The 19,396-nt window shown below is 38.7% G+C and overlaps 1 protein-coding gene across 9 annotated transcripts in view; it reads right to left on the bottom strand.

Moving 5' to 3' along the window:
• Positions 1–185: 185 nt before the first annotated feature.
• The window catches only part of CRACD (capping protein inhibiting regulator of actin dynamics), a 127,475-nt gene continuing 108,264 nt past the window's right edge, over positions 186–19,396 (bottom strand). For all 9 annotated transcript variants that reach the window (XM_021532279.3, XM_021532357.3, XM_021531955.3 and 6 more), the window contains 7 exons: positions 16,441–16,605; positions 14,025–14,093; positions 12,563–12,745; positions 7,905–11,169; positions 6,854–7,044; positions 5,642–5,807; positions 186–3,028 (listed from right to left, as the gene is read on the bottom strand). In XM_021532279.3, coding sequence (XP_021387954.2) covers positions 2,868–3,028; positions 5,642–5,807; positions 6,854–7,044; positions 7,905–11,169; positions 12,563–12,745; positions 14,025–14,093; positions 16,441–16,605 — 4,200 coding nt within the window. In that variant the 3' untranslated portion in view covers positions 186–2,867. The remainder of the gene's footprint in view (positions 3,029–5,641; positions 5,808–6,853; positions 7,045–7,904; positions 11,170–12,562; positions 12,746–14,024; positions 14,094–16,440; positions 16,606–19,396) is intronic.

The following is a 19,396-nucleotide window of genomic DNA, read 5'->3' as shown; positions in this document are numbered from 1 at the left end:
CTGAGAGCATTTCCTGAGAGTCTTCTAAAAGAAGTGTAGTAGAAACTCTTACCTTACTTGCTCTCATGAGCCATATACTTTGAATCCTGTTTAGTATGCAGTACAGTTGTAGCACTGTAAAAAGTTCTGTTTGTAAGGCAAACCTGAGCTAAATAATTAGCAAAATGAGACACAGAGGACATATATCAATGATTAGATAATTCTGACCAGGTTATAGTTTAATAAGATTTAAAATGACAGTATAATAAACAATTGCACTTTAAAACATTTGAAAAATTAAAAAAGGTACACAACAAATACCCCACAATTATACATCTTGTAGTTTTTATACATTACTATATGAACATAGAGGTTAATCATATATAACCTTGTCAAAAGAAATGGTATTTTGTGTTTGTATAAGTTACAAAAAATTGAGACAATATACTACATAGTGGTTTATTCAGTCCTTAAAACATTTTTGCTGTTTTAAACTGGGTAGTAGTGGTTTGGATTTATTTTTACAGATTTCCAATACTTTATCAGAAATGGTTGCAACAAAGCTAAAGCAAAGTGAAACTTCACTTCATTGGTATTTAGTGCAAATCTTTGTTAATTTAACATGAAATGTCACTGTTGCACATGTACGCTTTAGAAATGTTTCCATCAAGTACTGTACATAATACAGTTTCCATTGTTACACTAGATACCTTTATGGTTGGAAAAAAACTCTGCTTTGAAGCTTTAGCTTAGGACCATCCTTAATGAAAGCTCTATTCTCTGTGCTATGAATGGATTGTATTGGAAAATTGCATCCTTATGTCATGCACAATAGCACCTAATTTTGCTATGCTTTACAAAATATCAGTATCTTTAATCCTGATTTACTTCACCTTCTCTGCATTTCTACCTGTCTCCCCCTCCCAATAAATAATTGTAAAGATGGATTTCAGGCAGTTTAGTTATTACATATCCATACTGCAGGCAAACAAACATGGAAAAAATATAAATTTAACTTTAAGATGCACTAATTCCAGGTGCTAGCAGAGCAAAAGGAATTACAGGGCCAATCCTTTCTTCAGTTATTGAAGGCATTAAGTTGGGGTTTTTTTTCCCAAGCATTTGAGAGCAGCATTGTCTCATTTCTGCTTAAAAGATATTAATTACTTAAATTCCTGGTAAAGATTACTTTAGAGATTCTAGTTTTAAATATGAAACTGAGCAAAACTGATGGCTTAAGACACCCAAGAAAGCTTATCTTGCTGCTGTACAGGTACTTGATCTAACACATCCATTGTGTTTGTGTTACTGTAACCATGATACTGAGCCCCTCTCTTCTGTTCAGTGGGAAAGGCTGTACTTGCCAATGATTTTTGCTGAAACTCCTTTTTAATTCTGGGAACAGAGTGTACAACAGGTTTCATTCTGTTTCCTGCGTAGTTTAAAACACTCTTTCTCATGCTGCTTACAGCAGTTTGGCTAAAACACTTCCATGAAGCATATGTTGTATCATTCTAGAATGATGTAATTTCTTTTCATGAAAATGTCCTCCTTTATGATGTTGTAGGCTTAAAGGTTCCTTTGAGCCCTTTGGTTTGAAGGAGACTTTCAAATTTTTTTAAAGGCTTTCTTGTAAAACAAACTCAGTTGATTTATTTAATTGGGTGATATTTTAAAATGCAGGCCTAGAGATTTCTGTGGGATGTTGAGGATAGTGACGTTTTTATTACATTTATGGACTTTATCCTTTTTTTGTAAGAGGGAGGGGGTGGACGTTTCTGGTTTAGTTATGTGAAGTAATAAAGTGTTCAATTGCCACACCAGATACCTGAGATGGGGTAAGTAAACTTCTTTTTGAAGTGTTCTGGCTATATTGGTCAAAGTACAGGAAGTTATCTGAACTGCCTGAAGTTGCATGTGGAGTAAAGTCAGGAAGAATGCAGAGTTAAAACTCCTATAACTCTCACTGACTTCCTTCTCAGTTCTCAGTTAACTTCAGTTCTGCCAGTCTACTCCCATGGGAACTTACTGAGACAAATTCTGGAGGAATTTGCATTCACACAGGAGCAGGTTAATTCCAGTCAATTGATTTAAAGTTGTAATCCACAATCACTGTCTATGCAGCATAAATATGGCCAAGCATAAACAGTGATGCACTTAAATGTCTAGAAGAAACAGTGAATCCCTGACTTCTTTGTGAGAACTTAATGACATTTGTTTAAAAATTGTGGCTTTTTAAGTAGGATTAATTGTTTTCTTCTTAAAAGTGGTGGTATATAGATGTAGTATATTAATCCTGTGATGAAAGAAATTACCTCAGCATTTGAATGGTACCATCACTTTTCATTTGCATGTGGAATAGTGTATTCTGAAGCTCTTCCTTAGGGAAAAAGCTTTCAAATAGCAGGCAGAACTGGCAGTTCATACAGTTTAACATATTTAAATAAATTAAGACTTAAGAGAAGGAAACATGCATCTTTCCTTAATTTCAACAACGAAGTTCTGAAAAAATTTCTGAGATCTCAAACATAGAGATGTAAAATTCCAGAACTGAATACCAACATAATTTAAAAAGCATCTGAACTCTTATTCTGTTCTGGCCCTTATTTATGATACCTGCTAAAATTTACATCCAGTATCTGAGCACTCTTAAGTTTTTGAGAGAGTCTGGCTGTGAGATTTTTGCCGTCCTTTGACGTCCTTTAGCTATTTGTCAAAGCAATGGAATATATGACTTGAGTAGACTTTACAGTGAGCTAGAGCAAAATGGTAATTAGTTCAGTTTTCAGTCCTTCCAATACATGCATTTTCAGTTTTGTCATGTGTAAAAAGCAGAATAAATAAAATAAAGCAATTAATAGTCAGCAACAGAGATGTAACTTTACAGTTTACTTTATGATCTGTGGACAGTCACTCCAGGCTTTTGCTTTCCTCTTGGCTAAGGCAAGCCAGGCTGGTTCTGTTGACACTGGGTTAGCATCAGGCGTAGAGAATCTCTTGGCCACCTCCTTTGTCACTGGGGTTGATGGAACAGAATCTGAAATTTCCACTTTTTTTTATGGGATAGGGAAAGGGAAAAAAAACAATATAAGTTGAATTCTGTGCTTTGTTGCAGGATTCTAGAGATTGCATTTTTATGTGACGATATTCTAACACTAGATATTTATTTCCAACACTTTCTGTTAAATCTTACTGTATTTGCAAAATAATCAAATTAGGAGAAGCTGAGTTTCCTTTTTCAGAGGTGACTCCAAGTAATCTAACTCCCAATAGGGACAAAATTTTCAGTCCTTGTAACATCCAAAGAAAGCATTTCCAATTTGCTAGTCTTACTCTTTAAATAAACTATTTTAATTACATCTGCACCATAGCAAACAATGGGGAATAAAGCTGGCTTTTTTTTTCTCTTTGGTGATGCAGCTGCTGCACACATGTAAACCAAATGTATTCAGTAGTATTTAAATTCCCTCTTCAGAGAAGAAGGTGATCCTATAGCTTCCTGCCTCAACCCTGCCCAAAAGACTGTCCTGAAAAAGCAACCTTCTTTTCCAACTAGCTCTTTGCCACATTTTCTTCAAAGTAGTGTAAGACAAACAGCTGTTTCCATAAGAAAATGTGTTTAATAAACAAATTATTTCTAAAAAGCAATTTCACAGAGCAGAACCATGGAAGTATTTAGAGGTCAGATGGGAAAATAAATTCTGAGACAGTGAATCCCCTTGAAGGCAATCTGAATAGAAATAAGTCCTGTCTGAAACATATGAAGTAACTCTAAAAATCTTAAAACCTTAGTTACAGAATAACTCCTCTCTCATTTCCCCCCAGCCCCCCCCCCCGACTTAAACACAATTTTTTTTGTTACTAAATGTTCAGATTCCAAATTACTTTTAGTTGCATTTCATTTTGAGGTTTTGAATGTGTATAAAAGCTTTAAAGTTGTGTAGAGGTTTTAAAATTCCATGGATGCAAAAAAAAAAAAAAAAACCAAAAAAGTTCTATTTTTCTTTTTAGCACATCTTTAGTCATATCTCTTTATCTGCAAGTAAATGAACAGTAACAGCAGCAATTTCTGTAGATGGACACTTTGAAAAGCTAATTATTTTAAATACTATGGTAATTTATGCTATTTTAAAGGTCCCACACTCTTATCAGTTCCTGCTGTACAAGTGCAGTTTTGAAATAGACCACCTTCAAGTTGGATGTTTTTTAAAGTCCTTAGAGGAGGACTCAGCAGACTTCCAATTTAAACATGAACTAGGTTGGTCCTCTGTCTTAAATGCTCTTCTAACTGTGGAAGCCCAAATCGGTCTTATTACCCACAAATACTGGTATATATGTGTAGTTGCTAAAGGCTGCCTGGCTCCAAATATAGTCAGTAATCACAGGGAAATTCAGTCACTATTTCTTAAGGGCCAATAGAATTTTAGAGTTTGACAGGAATGCTGCAAAGCATGAATATTTTGGTCAATTTATGTAAAATCTTAGAATAGTTTGGGTTGGAAAGGACCTTTAAAGGTCATTTGGCCAACCCAAGATGTTCCAAGTGAAGTTCTCTGGGGCATCTGCTTGGGTGTGCAGTTGCAGTGTGAAGATCCAGCTGCTGAGTCAACTGAATATAGGCAGATGTAGGGGTTTCCAGTCTGGGACAGTCTGTAATGCAGGAGTAGCACTGGTTTAGCCTTTAACAAATCAGTTGAGTCACCTCATTGCTTTCAATAGCTGCATTTCACCATCCTACTCCGTTGGTGTAGAGTGGTACTGAATAGATACAGCTGATAGGTGTATTTGCTTTCAAAAATGCTATTTACTTGCACAACTTCTAAAAAGGTTTCTTCAACACCTATCTGCTCCTAGACCTTTCCCCTAGGACTGTGTTAGCTAGAAAAATATATGCAAGTCTGTATTTCAACAATCACCTCATGCCACCCCAAATATTATGCCCTTTGGGGAAGTATTTATTTTGATTTGCCTGAGATGGTTTCAGCTTAACTGAAGTGACAGAAGCAGTAGGTTCTGTTTTCAACCTACCATGCCAAATATTTGACTGGGAGGGAGAAGTCCTAGATGCAAAGTAACAGGCTGCCTTCAACTGAATTGATTATATTTTGCATTTTTCAAGTGAGAATATTTATTTCCAATATTGGGGGGGGGGGGGGGGTGTGAATATTTCTCCTTGACAAACTGGGAGGTGTGAGAACACAACATGCTTCATTTCCTGCACAAATATACTTTGTAGAAGTTAAATATCATTCCCTGTCTGTGCTATCCCCTAACCTGAAGGCAAAACAGTACTGCAGTTGCAATTTACAGTAAATCAGATCCCTCTAATGTTCATTAGTCATGTTCCAAAAATACTGTTGGATATGGCTTGGGGAGACAGCCTAATTTAGTTAACTTGAACTGGGGCAATTCTAAGGAATTGCAGCAGTGCAGCCATAATAACCTGGTAAAGACTGGTAAAAGTCTCTTAAAATTATGTATTTCCATCATAATGGCCAGCACATGAGATGGGAATAAGTTGTGTTATTTTATGGAATGCATTTGTAATTCTAGCAGTAGTATATGAGGGAAAGGAAATCCCCTCATTCACGTTCTTAAAAACATGCAATACCATTTCTGAAGTGCATTATTCCTAGAGTGAAACTGAATCTCTCAACTGTACCTGTCACAGAAGTTGGAAGGGTGTTCGACTTTTTTAGATGCTCCCTTCTTTCTAGTCTTGACACAGCAGTATCAATTTTCTTCTCTCCTTCTTGAGTTGTAGATTTCTGCAGTGTGCTTGTTTTGCTGCTGCTACTTTTATTATCTGACTGATTACTTACAGCAGCCTAGAACAGAGAAAGAAAATTGCTAAATGAGAAAGTCTGTCATGTAATGGCTACAAGTTAGAGATTAACACTTGATGCTTTCATTCTTCACCTGACCTTTCCTTAACCTTCCTTTTTGGCAAAGATTCACAACACTGATACTTCTTAAACCAACAATTATTGAAGACTGTAAAAAGGCCACCACAAAGTTTAATTTGTTATGTTGTCATTTCAGTCAAAATACAGAGTTAGAGCCAGCCTTCCCTGTTAAATACAGCACTGAAACAATGTGCACCTGTGGGCAACCACACCCACTGCTGTTTTCTTCCATCAGTTGTCTATGTCTCAGGTTATGCATGTATCCATGAGAAATTTGGTTCTCATAACAAAGAGCAAAATACATTTAGTTATCCACATACTCTCCCTTTTTACCATCTGTGATATCTATATACAACATAATGTTTGTGCAGCATCACTTTGGTACTGTAAGCAGAAATGTTTCCCTTACTAATAGAAAGCCATAGAGAGTAAAAAGCTATTGGGAGAACAGAAAAGAAGTGATTGAATTCAGTGCCTGCTTTAGGCATTTGGATATATCGTGATTGTTCATTTCTTTTGTTCATCTGTATTTTACCCAAATAGTACATGGTGCAATAAAAATAAATTCAAACTTAGTAATATTCACCTATAATTGCATATTGCAGCTGTTATTCCCTGAGCATTAAAGGTTAACATCTCATGTAAGCTCTGAAAGTACCACCCTGCAGGCAATTTTTCTGTTCTATCCCCTGCACAGTAGTTCTGCTTATGATTGTCATTAACTACCACCTGCCGTCATCAGAGTTTACACTAAAATTGCCAGACTATTGCACCGTATTTTCTCCTGGAGGTCTCAGTTTTGCAAGAGGGAACTCCAGACTTTGAGAATACATTTTATTCACTGTCATTTTAGCTTTTATGAAGTCTTACCAGACATTAAAAAAAATATTCCCACATAACAAAGGTAGCTAACAGTTATCATTATGGTGTCAGTGTTTCTAATGGGCAGGTTTCTGAGGATTGCTTACATTTTCTTTAGCCAGTTTCTCTGCTTGCTTTGCCTCTCTTGCTTGTCTTCTCTCTTCCCTCGTAGCTTGCTGCTCACGAAATCCCTTTTGCTTTTGCAGTGCTAATGTAATCCAAAGTGGTTGTGAAGTTTCCACTTTTTCCAACAATTTAGAGCCATCTACAGAGTGCCTGCTCTGAAGGACAGGCTTTTCTGAAAGAAAACATGACAAGAATTGATTGAGTAATGCACATCTCTTGTCGTGAGAAAACCCCTACAACTACCTTGTGAAAATTCTGGAGCTAAGCCCATTGAATGCCATGTCAGTCACGGACCTTTGCAGACTGCACAACAAATCCTGAAACAGATTTTATGCCTCAGGAATAAGACCTAATTCGACACACCCAGCTGCTCAAATTTATCCTTTTGTGTGTGTGTGCGTGAAAAAAAAGAAACAAAAAGTCAGCAGTTCCACTGAGATAGTGTTTTAGAAGTGTCCTGATGTTTGAAAAATTCAAGAATGAAAAATATTGGGATTTCCCAATGAAGTGCTGAATTCCTGCCTTGGTTTTTTGAGTGTCCTTACTCTGAAAGGGTACTTTTCCCTCTTGTACAGAATGCCATTTCAGGACACAGGGGCTTTCAACTCTCTTCTGAGGAGACATTATGGCTGCTCTAATTGTTTTCATCACTGAAGTATGCCTCTGAAGCACAGACTGCTGTGCCCAGGTGTATTGCTTAAATAAAGAATTTCCCCACGATAAGGGGACATACATCTTAATATTGTTTAAGCTAGATAACATTTCTTTAAAAAGAGAAGCAACCGAATGTAGATTTTAAAAATTACACCATCTGCTCTGATGACACCATTATCCATGGACCACAGAGTCCATCACCTGACTCACTAGAGGCAGAGGTAACATTCTTGCAAGGAAAAACATACACACACACACACACACACACTGCAGGCCAGGTAAAAATTATAACTTAAGACCAAATGTCTTCCTCTGGACCTCCAGTATCTCATTTTGGAAATGTAGATAATAGGTAAATTTGCTTTGAGATATACATACCTTTCTTCAATGGCTCAGGCTTTTTGTCATTTTTTTCTCTCCATGGAATACTTAGAGATGGGAAAAATGACTTCTTTTCTTTGATTTCTTCCTCTTCATTTTTGTAGTCATTGGATGGTATGGGTTGGGCTGCATTTGGTCTGTCTTCTTTTCTCCAGCCACCATCTGATTCAGCTTTAACCACTCTTTGCCCCAGCATTTCAGATAGGTTTGATCTGTTCATTTTAGAGAGAGGAGATGGTGGTGGGGTCTGGCTGGTGGGCTTTGGAGCTAAAGCAGGTTTTTGTGGGACCAGTGACTTGCATGCTAGTTTCTCATGAGCAGGTAAAGCACTCTGGCCAGTGGCTGGTGAGACCACTGGTGTGCCCACAGGTGTTGAAAACTCCACCACGGTAACTGAAGAGTCTTTTAAATTACCAGGGATGTTTGCTCTCCCAGTGCCAGGAGAGGTACTTTCTTTTGAAGTGAAAACAGAGGATTCTTTCTCACCTTCTGTTGAGGTGAGTGGGTCAGGCACACCATCAAAACTGTCTCCTGCACTGTATCTTTTCTTTTTCTTTTGCTCTGCCTGTTGGTCATAATGAAAACGTAAAGAGTAGTTTGTCCTTCGTAACTTTATCCCAAAAGGAGAAACATTTTCTTCTCCATTTGGTGGTGGCTTATCTGCTTTTCTTGTGCTGTTACTCTGCTGATTTTCCAGAGCATTGGGAAGTTCTGGCTGGGATGATTCCTTCCCCATAGACTGTGGAAAACTTGGTACAAGGAATGATGGAAGATCTTTTGCAAATTTACAGCCTTCAGTGTTGTCTGTCACTTCCCTATGGGTTTCCATTTTCTCTTTAGGTTTTTCAGCTAAGTTATCCTTAAAAGTGGAAACCACATCCTCCTTTGAATCAGCAGATGAGCCAGTGGTTCTCCCCACAGCCACTGTTTCATTGCCTTTTGCCACATGCACATTCTCAGCATCTGAATTGTTTTTTGAAACGTCTGAAAATTTCTGCCATGCTGGTGTTATTGAGAACTTTGCATTTGCAGAGAGGGTTTTCCTCAAGTTGCCGTGGGGAGCACCACGTCCTCGGGGTGTCCAGTCATCACTGTGCCTGCAGGCAGTCACTCGGTCTCTCTCATTATATTTGTTGTTTTCTGCATTCTTTAGGATTCTGGAGCGGATAGAGGCCCACTCAGCCAGTACGGCCTGGTTGTTCAGTGCCTCTTGTGCATGTTTCATTTTACTGCTGCTGGGTTTAGGATCCTGTTTTTTTCTCTCAGATTTCTCTGGAGAGGGAATATCCACATTTTTCCTCTCTTCTGTTAAGCCAAGTAATGATTTGCAAGCCGTGTCCTTAATCTGGTTCAAGTTCACTGCTGTGCCACACAGCTGTGCTCCAGTAACCAAAATAGCTGTGTGGGGTACACACACAGATGATGGGAGGGAATGAGAGCCCTTACTGGTAGTGTGCACCCTGCTGTCTTTGGCAGATGGAGAAGAGAGTCCTGCTCCTTTGATGGGCATAACAGGACTCAGATTTACTTTCTGAAATATGATCTGTTTATCTCCAGAAGACACTTGAAATGTGAAAGGTCTGGATGCCATTTGTCTTTCATCTACCTCTTGCCACCGCAGTTCTTCCCCTATGCGTTTTTGCTCCTGAGCCTCAACTTCTCTTTTCAGTTTCTGGGCTAGTATTTCTTCTGCTGTTTTAGTCCCTTTTTCTGGCTGTTTGACTTTTTGGGAACTTGATCCTTCTTGGAGCTTCTCCTCTGCTGGATGCCTAGCAGCCCCTCCAGCAGAACACAACTCATCTTTTTCCTGTGGCTGTTCCAAGGATTTTTTTTGTTTTGGCTGAAGATTTTGTCCTTCTGTGTCTACCTTCTGCTCTTTCAGCTTGTTGCATTCATGTCCATTTTCTTCCTTTTGCTGCTTCAGTTCATCTTGTAGAACACAGTCTGAACTTTCCATGTGCATTTGTTTTGTTAGTTTGTGTTTTCTCTGCTCTTCCCGTTTCTGTTTCTTATCTGTCACTTGCTGGGGTTGTTCTTTCTCTGTCTTTTCTTTCTCCTTCAAATGATGTCTTTGTTCTTCCTGTTCCTTCTCTTGTTTGAGGCTCTCAGGCTCTTCCTCTTGATTCAGTTTTATTTCAATTTCTTCAAGCTCTTTCCTTTCTAGCTCTTGTCGCTGTATTTCTTCCTTATTTTGTTTCTTGAGCTCTGCTTGTTCCTCCAGCCATTTTCTTTCTTCTTCCTTTTGACTGTCTTTTTCAGTCCTATGTTGCTTTAATTCTTCTGGTGCTAGCCTCTTCTGTTCCTCCAGCTCTTGTCTCTGTTTCTCCTCCAGAGCCTTCTGCTTCTGCTCTTCCCATTCCTGATGCTTCTCCTCCAATTCCTGACATCTCTTCTCTTCCTGTTCCTGGTGCTTCTGCTCCTCCAGCTCTCGTCTCTCTTGCTCTTCCTGTTCCCGGTTCTTCTCTTCCTCCTGCTTTAGTCTCAGTTGTTCCTCCCATTGCTGGTGTTGCTGCCTGTCCAGCTCTTCTCTCTGGTGCTCCTCTTGTTCCTTGAGCTTTTGTACTTCCAGCTCTTGTCTCTGTTGTTCCTCCTGTTCCTTAAGCTTCTGCATCTCCAGCTCTTGTCTCTGTTGTTCCTCCTGTTCCTTGAGCTTCTGCATCTCCAGCTCTTGTCTCTGTTGTTCCTCCTGTTCCTTGAGCTTTTGCACCTCCAACTCTTGTCTCTGTTGTTCCTCCTGTTCCTTAAGCTTCTGTTCCTCCAGCTCTCGTCTTTGTTGCTCCTCCACTTCCCAGTGCCTCTTCTCCTCCAGATTTTGTCTTTGTTGCTTCTCCAACTCCTTCTGCATCTGGTCCTCCAGCTCTGGCCTTTTTTCAGCCTTCATCAGTCTTCTTTCCTCTTTATGGCATGTTTGCTCTTCTATTTTCAAAGATGTCTCTCCTTCAAGGAGGTATTGCCTCCTATCTTCTTCATAGCATCTTTTTTCCTGTTCTTTCTGCATCTCTTCGAGTTCTTGGCACCTTTTTTCTTCCATTTCTCTTTGTTCTTCCATTTCTACAATCTGTCTTATCCTTTCAGCTTCAAGGATACCCCACTGATCTTCAATTCTTTTTTCCTCTGCCAGCTGAAGCTGCTTATGCTCATCTCTGTCCTGGATTAGCTTGTCTGCTGTGAAGCGTCCATTATAACCTGGGTATATGTCCTCATACAGCTGAGTTTCTAGATCCTCTGGCTCAAATTCTGTTATTGTTAAACTTTGTGATCCCTAAAATTGGAGACAAGTTTGGAGTTACTGAACATTGCCTGTTGGCTTGTTATCCTTCACAGTGAACCAAGAGTTGCAAATGCAAAAAAAAATAAATTAAACAGTGACTTAGATGAGCCAACACACCCCACTCCAATTTATGGATTATATCATCGTAGATCCCATGTCTCTCCCCTATTCAGATGATAGCCTTTAAAAGAAAGAAAACATCCCAAGAGTGATAGCAGTATAATGCCAATATTGAATCACCATTTGGTGTATATTGAGACCTGCTATTTTAAATTTGCAGAAGCCCAAGGAACAGAGCATGAGTTTCATATGCCCAATCTTCTTCTGCTACTTAGAACTCCATCCTTTAAGCCTGAAATAATTAATGCATACTTAGGGGCATTGTTTTGCCAGTTCTTTCATGGCAAATCTGATACTTGCAGAGACAGAGCTGTTGCCTGCAGAAAAAAGCTCTGCAATGCTAGCCAGGAAAGAACGCTCCTCAGGGAAACACAATTTGCTTTCTTTTCACAAATCCTGAGCCAGGATATCTTCCTCATTAGCTGTGCTGAGACTCCAGTGCTATTGTAGGAGCCATGGGAACATGTATGGATAGCACAGCCAGAGCTTCCCAGGAATACTGCTCTGTTCTGTACCTGAAGAGTGCTTCCCTTTAGGAAAACAGCTCAGTTAATGTCCTGTCTAGCTATTATTTGTTGAGCCATTGTTTGGCTCCAGTTAACCATTATATAAACAAGAGGTTTAAATTTAATTCCTTCATTACAACAGTGATAAATGCAAGTACAGTGTGCAGAAGAAGGGGAAGTGGGCTCTCCTGACACATGTGTTTGAATACTCTTGTCCCATTTACAAGAACAAATAAGATGTCAGGATAAAAATCAAAACAGATGTGCAGTAAGTGTACAAAGCTACAACTTTATATTTCTCTCTATAGCTGTTGCAAGAGCTACATTGCTTAAGTCTTATTCCTTCTTATAAGGCAAAGATATTACCCCGTCAGAATCCATGCCCAATTTAGAGAATCTGATTTTTTTTCCCAACCAAATTTTGCACCATCTGATTGCCTGTATCAGAGCAGCATTAACAGCAGCACATATCTTCAGGCCTTTATGACCTAAAGTTTTTACTAGAAAAACTAGAATCAGAAAACTCTCTTAATGTAAAGTCCTAGTGGAAGTAATTCAGGTTTAAGTAGCAGTTGTCTCAACTGGCAATATTAAATCTTCTTTGCATCTTCTCTCCAGTTAGGGTTTCAGGTAAATAACAGTGTTGATCAGATCTTATGTCCTCTGCCTATAGATCCTGGTACACTCGTTTATGGTTATTTTGTACCCAGTTTCAAAAGTAATTTCCCTCCTCTCGCTTTTGGCCAGCCGTTTAATACCTTTGTCAATCTCTTGTGCTGCCTTGACATCCTCTGCTTTTTTGGCTTCACTGACAGTTTGTGCTTAGCTGCACTGTTGTCTAGACGAGCAAGAGCCTGCGGAACTGAATCCAAATTGATTGTTTCAATTGTGCCAGAACAGGAAAACTGTCTTTTTGGCCGAGTTGATTTAATTGGAGTGACCTGTTTGTATCACAAACACAATAAACCGCTATTAAGCTATTTGTTCCATTAAATAAATAAATACATAAATAAATAAATTACAGAGACATACACACATTTTTGCAGGTTTGAATTCAAAGGAATTACTAGCAGAAAATATTAGAAACCCTGGCTTTCCATTATACAAATTACAAACTTTGGACATGAAAGTTGCAGTTCTAATATTTTCCCATTTTCAGCACTACACATTTTTATAGTGTTCACATAGAAATTACTTAGACCATTCCACTGAAGTTTTTTCAGAGCTTAGCTCCACTCTGAACTTGTTGGGAATGGGAAAGGCACAGGCAGCGTTTTAAGCAACATCAAACATTGGGACATTTTAAAGTTTGTTTACTGTGAAAAAATATCTACATCTTTAAATAATTTAGATTATACACTGTAGGCAGAAGCAAATCAGATTGACTTATCTAAACTTCATAATAGAACAGCTACAGAGCTGTACTTTCTGCATGGGAGATGACAGCAGCATTGGATCTCCAACTGGTATGGTGTCTGTGGAAAACCTTCCCTCCAGAGTCGTGTGGAATGGTCCAAGACAGCTCCAAATAGCAAAATACTAAAGTAAGACAACACTGGCTTTGATGGGTGCTTTCTTTCTCATGCCCTTCAAATATTTGGGTTCAGAAAGTGCAAATATAAGCAGAGTGATTCAGTGAGACCCTTTTTGTGAATAAATAGCAGAACTGTATATCTAGGTGTGTAAGAATGAGCCTGTCATCTGTCTCTTCCATAAGTCCTCAAGCTATCATCCCAAGACTTGCATTTGGCAAAACACAAATGGAAAAAAGACAGAGAGAAAAAAAAAAGGGGAGAAATGTATTCGGTAAGGAAAGAAATCATATACATTGTTTTCAAGACAGCTCTGTAATCTTCTGAGGTTAAACATATGCTAATCAGGGAACCAATTACTTAAAAGCTGAGGAAACATTTTGCATATGCTTATTGAATTACATGCAGACATAACAAAGTATTAGAAGTACTTATGAAAATTATGACTCTGTGATTAATACATCAAATAGAGGAATGCTGCAAGACTGGCAGAGACTGGGTTCTGCTGTTTCCTGCAATCAGCTCTTAAGATTTCTCAATCTTAGTTATTGCTAGCTCCAAAACTGCACAGCATTCACAAAATATTGGATGATCAAGCAAACAATGTATGAAAACAAAAACTGTAAGGCTTTTAATATCTAAAATTAGAATGTAACTCAGTGCAAACCAAGTATGAAAGTTTTTTTACCTTTTCTTCCATTTCATGTCCTGTTCCAAGAAAATTCATTTTTCTCAAGAAATCTGGAGTGTCAGTGGACTAGAAAAGATTACCACAAACAAGTATTAAAATGGAAAGGATTGATTAATTATGATTCAAAGGACATGTGAAATCATATATGTTATCTTTCCCTCTTTCCTCCCTTCAGGACTGATGGATAAGCAATTCTTGTTCCTGCATGCTCTGAGCTTGTCTTCACTGCTCCTTGAATCACTGCTGTCTATACAGCACTACAAAAGGCAAAACAATCAGGCTTCCTCAACAAGATATTCAGTTTCCAAAACAAAAGAAAGAGGATTTTGCTTTGTAGGATTTTGATCAGGTCTTAATGATTTTATTTTCTCCTGACTTACACATAAGGAAAAAAGATATTAGCCTGTTCAGGCATTAGCTGCAAGGAGTTTCAACTCCATGTTCTTGATTACTCTTTTTAGAGAGCCAACAGTCCCCCAGAGCCATGGAAGCCTGGATAACTAGGAGTCTTTAGCTACTGTGTCTCTCCAAGCCATCATGGTGAGGAATTTTCAAGGCATAGGGCTTGAAGCAGCATTCATCACACCCAGAAACTTTAGTTTTAATCATTCTATCCCAGTATCACTTCGTAACCTAATGTATGTTGGGATCTGATTACACCACATGATTTTTCATATAAAGGCTGAAAGCTCAGCTTCACATCTACAAGTTAAATTAAACCCAAAACTCTTTCCACCAATCCACGTTACTCAGTCAGGAAAATCAGAAGTCAGAGAGCACCACAGGAGTAGAGCAGATCTATGTGGTCCTGGCCACCAATTCTTGACAGAAGCCACCCCCCCTGCCCAAGACCTATGCAGATGGACATGGCAAGGAGTTACAGGGCCAGCAGGTGAGACAGGAGCAGAAACCAGGGAAGCTGCCATGCACCAGAATTCTCTGATAACACAGGTAATTAGCAGAGTGCAGAAACAAAAGGAAAGTACCAAGTGCTCTGGCTGACACTATCCATGGAAAATTGGTTTGTTTGTGTCTCCAACTGCCTCTAAGTTGGCATGGTTGCTTCTTCAGTATTTGGAAAAAGAATTGCACAAAGAGGTGTTAATTTTGTTTTCAAAATGTAGTATTTTAAAGAGTAGCTAGTAAGAACTGAATTTCTCCCTCTGTGTTACACAAAAATACTCTAGCGGGTTTTTAATGCTTGAACTACTGTATCCTTTGAGCTGGAAGTCACCAGGTGGCACTAGGGTCTCCTGCAGGAGCCAGGAAGAAGGCTGTCTGTAGAGAATCTGTGTTTATCTCAAACACAGACTCACCTAGCACCAGGGTAGGTATAGTGCATCACCAATGCCTGTCCACAGTCCCACTGCACACTTTGTGCTCTGAGGCACACAGGATCCCCTTGATTCACCTCACCTGATCACACCAGAAGAAGTACTTGTTAGGAAAAAAAAAAAATACCTTAATTTGGTTTAATTTTTATCTTTCCAGATCACCAAGGGAGAGGTGTGAGTGTGCAGGTCCTACCAAAATGCCTGGCTCCCTTGCAGATTGAGCCACAACCATGAAAGAAGTGGTCACAGAGGAGCTATGTTGTCCTTTAAAGACAGGTGAAGAATCTGGGCCAGCTCAGCCATAAATCTCCCTTCAGTATGTTTGGCTGAACATAGGCATGAACTGCACAGGACCCTTCTGCCTTGGCCTCCCACACAGACAGCACAGTGTGAGTGAACATGAGCACAGGCTCATACCCCGGTGTCCCAGGATCCTAAGGGCTATTCCAGACACCTTTCCTCACTTGCCATGTTTCTTCACTGTCTGAAAAAGACCTTTCTGGACACCTAAATGCCTACAGCATCAAAATCTCCATGAATAATTTAAATAATTATTTTAATTATACTGATAATATATAAATATATAAATAAAATAAAACTTTAGTAAGCATTCAAAATGCTTCTCCCCCTTCTTTGCCGTTGGTTCCTGTCCATGAGAAATATGTGTACTTACTCCAAGACCTAGGATTGTACAGGTTTGGGCTTCACACACCTCTCATTTAGAAGTTATTTTCCTTTTTGGTATTTGATGTTGTGAACAACTATCCTTGCTGGGAAGTCTATATTTCAAAATGTTTTCTGTATTAGAGAAAATGCCTGTGTTCTAGCAACTGGAAGCAATGTCTGCACTGCTGGAAGCTCAGAGCAAACACTCAACCAGTAATTCTGTGCAACCTGGCTCAGGATGCCAGGAGCATGCTTCCCACCAGGCCAAGAAGCACAAGCTGAGAGATCCCTCCCACATAAAACAGCCCACTGAGCTCTGCTATGCCTCACTGGAAACATCTGCTACACCTCAGTAAACTTTGCTGCTTTAGCACTGCTCTAGTGCCATGGACATGTCAATTTAAAGTGCTCACTTTATTAGTGCAGTCTGAGATCACCGTATCCTGCTGGGTCTCAGTCTCCATGGGGCTGCTGAGCAGTGCATCATCTTCTGTACTGGCATTTGCTTCCCCCATCGTCCTTGCAGAAATTGTCATTTGTGGAGGCTGCCCAAATTTTATATTTTTGGCCAACTGTTGCTGAAAAATGAGAAAAATAAAACAAACAAATAAAGCAGGTATTTATATTACAAGCAAAGGAAGCCAAATTCAGCAAGTGCCCCTTCTCTGCCTGAAAGCTGAACAAAAATATTCTGGGCAAGTTCTAACTCTGGAAAAAAAAAAAATACCAAGGCTCAAATTGTTGCAACATGGTGGCCGCTCTTTCTTCTTTCTCCCCACAAGGTGACTAAAGTGAGGAATTTACTACATGATTTCCTATTTTGGAAGATAAAATCAAGTTCTTGACAATGTTGCCAACTTTTGAAAATTTACTGTGAGTTTTAAAACACTCAATCTTTTTTAAAAATTTATGTTCTAGGTTAAAACTTTTTTTATAAAAGCTAATTATGAAGCTTTATTGTTGTGAAACTTAAGCTTATGAGAAAAGTATACACTGAGAAACTAAAACTACCCCAAAAGGCAATATTTTTATTTTTTAGCCCCCAAACCCTGCATCTCATGTATTTGTATTTCTAAAAGGTATCCTTAGGGATACCTTTTAGAAATACAAATGCATGAGATTTGTATTTTTTAAATTTTAAGTGTTAAGGGTTTGGCACAACCCTGCCTTAGAGAGGCAGATTCTCAAAGCAGGGGAAAACCAGCTCTTTTAAATGCTTGGTCTCATAGAAGAATATACAAACTCATGTCTGCTCATGCTCACGGGCACTGCCACTCACTGCTGTTACACAAAGAAGCTTAGGCAGGGGACATGCAAGAGATGGACAGATAAAAAATTTTCCCACCATTTATTTTCCATGTTGAAACAATCATCTCTCAAGGGTTACAAGGAAGTACTCTTGAATTACATCAAGCATAAGATGAATAAAAAAAGAAGCATGTACTTTATGTCCTCTAGGAGAGTGAGTTAAAGAAATTGCAGCCCTGGCTACTGCAGAGACATGTACCATACAGACTTTGAATGTGAACTTTTTGCAAAAGAGAGAAGAAATTCTCTAGAAGGAGGAAATGGAGCAAAGAACATTTATGAATATATTATATTCCTGAAATATTTCAGGGAGTCATTCTCAATTAGGAAGGAAAGGACTTTGTAGTTATTTTCCTGCTTTTCTGTTTTTCAAGGACAGAAAAATTCTCCAAAGGGTCTCTCCCATTTTTCTCTTGTGATATTATGAACAAGTAATTCAACTGTGAAGCTTCTATTCAGAGGAAATATCAGTTACTTACACAGGACCCTAAGAGAAGTTTGCTGCTGGGAGCTGTGGAAGATTGGAGTAGATAGTAGGTAAAACAAAGATTTTTTTTTTTTTTCCCCTCTAGTGTAGAATCAGTAACACAGCACACACGTGAGGAGTTGTTAAGAAAAGATATTCTCTAAAGGAATTCAGGTCACATTAGTCTTTCTTGCCACAGTTCCCAGTAGTCTAGACTCTTATATCAAGTTTATCCATATTATCCCAAAGACATTTACAGATTTCTGTATTGAACCATGAAAACAAAAATTACATGCAGAAACTCCTAATAGTCAGGTTATTAAACTAGAATAGCTTTTTTCAGCCTCCTTACTGAGTTAAAGTTTGCCTTATTTATGCCCACTTGAATTTTGCCAGAAAGTGGTGAAATCCATATTGTAAAGCATTTTGGCTTAGTGGGCAGTTCTGAATGGCAACTTTTATTCCCATCTGGATTATTGGCATAATCTAAAGGTAAGGGTTTCACCAAATCCTTGCAGGCTTTTTTGTCAGCAGTGCAGCTCTCTGACTTGAAATCTCACATGCTCCCATTGTGTATGTGGAAGCTGGAGTGGGCAAAATGGTAGGAGATCATGTGAGGCCTTTAATTCTGCTCTATCCCTTCAGGCCTTTTAATGCCAAGTAAAATTATTTGAAAAAAAAAGCCTTAATTTGATAATGTGTTTTCCAAGTTGAGACTGCTCCTTTCTTCTTCCTAAAGTCATATTCCTAGACAAATAATTCTCCTGGGCAGAAAACTGGAATTATCAGCATTACTGAGCAGCCACCTAGGAAACTAAGGATCTGTGCATCTGTTCATGGTGGGAACACACACACATGAACACAGTGCTTCAGTGTGTTTTGGAGGAAGGCATGGTGTGTCACCCTTTTGATCTTCTGACAAGTTCTTGATGTGTGTCTGTGCAGTGCTTGGCGGGAGTTGGGTGGTGGAGCTGTTGTGGAGAAAGGTCTATGCTTGAAAAAGAATGGCCTTTTTAATTACCATCAAGGGTGCTGGAGGGCTCTGCAGTAACAATGTGTTTTTCTGTATATAAAAATTTAGATGCCAATTTCCTTATATTTCCAATAAATATACTATCCTCAATATTAATGGACTGTACACAGTCATGACAGTTTTTTGTTTTGTTTTGTTTTGTTTTGAATTGTTTCAAAGCTTTAAAAGTTTGTTTGCTCAGACTGGCATAAATTTTGAAGATTGAGGAATAAACTCTAGTCACCCTCACTCTTCCAGAACAGAAGGTGCATCTCTGTATTATTTATTTATTGGCCTTTTTTATCTTATCTTAAAAAACAAAAAGCTCCACTAGTAGGTCTTCACTGACCACTTTCTTTTGGTGCATTATAATCTCTAAAGCTGACACTAAATACCAAATGACCAAATGTCAAAATGTCAGATAGCTCATTGTAACTACTGAGCAAATTTATTCTTATTTCTGTTAGAGAGTAATGCTAAACCTGCTTCTTGGTCTTTTTTAGAATGTGCTTATAATGTAATGCAATGCAATCACCCTCTCAGAAAAATTCCACACTAATGCATTTTCTACCTAGTCAATTAT

This window comes from Lonchura striata, chromosome 4 (assembly GCF_046129695.1).
Source record: "Lonchura striata isolate bLonStr1 chromosome 4, bLonStr1.mat, whole genome shotgun sequence".
Classification (NCBI taxonomy): domain Eukaryota; kingdom Metazoa; phylum Chordata; class Aves; order Passeriformes; family Estrildidae; genus Lonchura; species Lonchura striata.
This window is presented reverse-complemented; position numbering and strand designations above follow the sequence as displayed.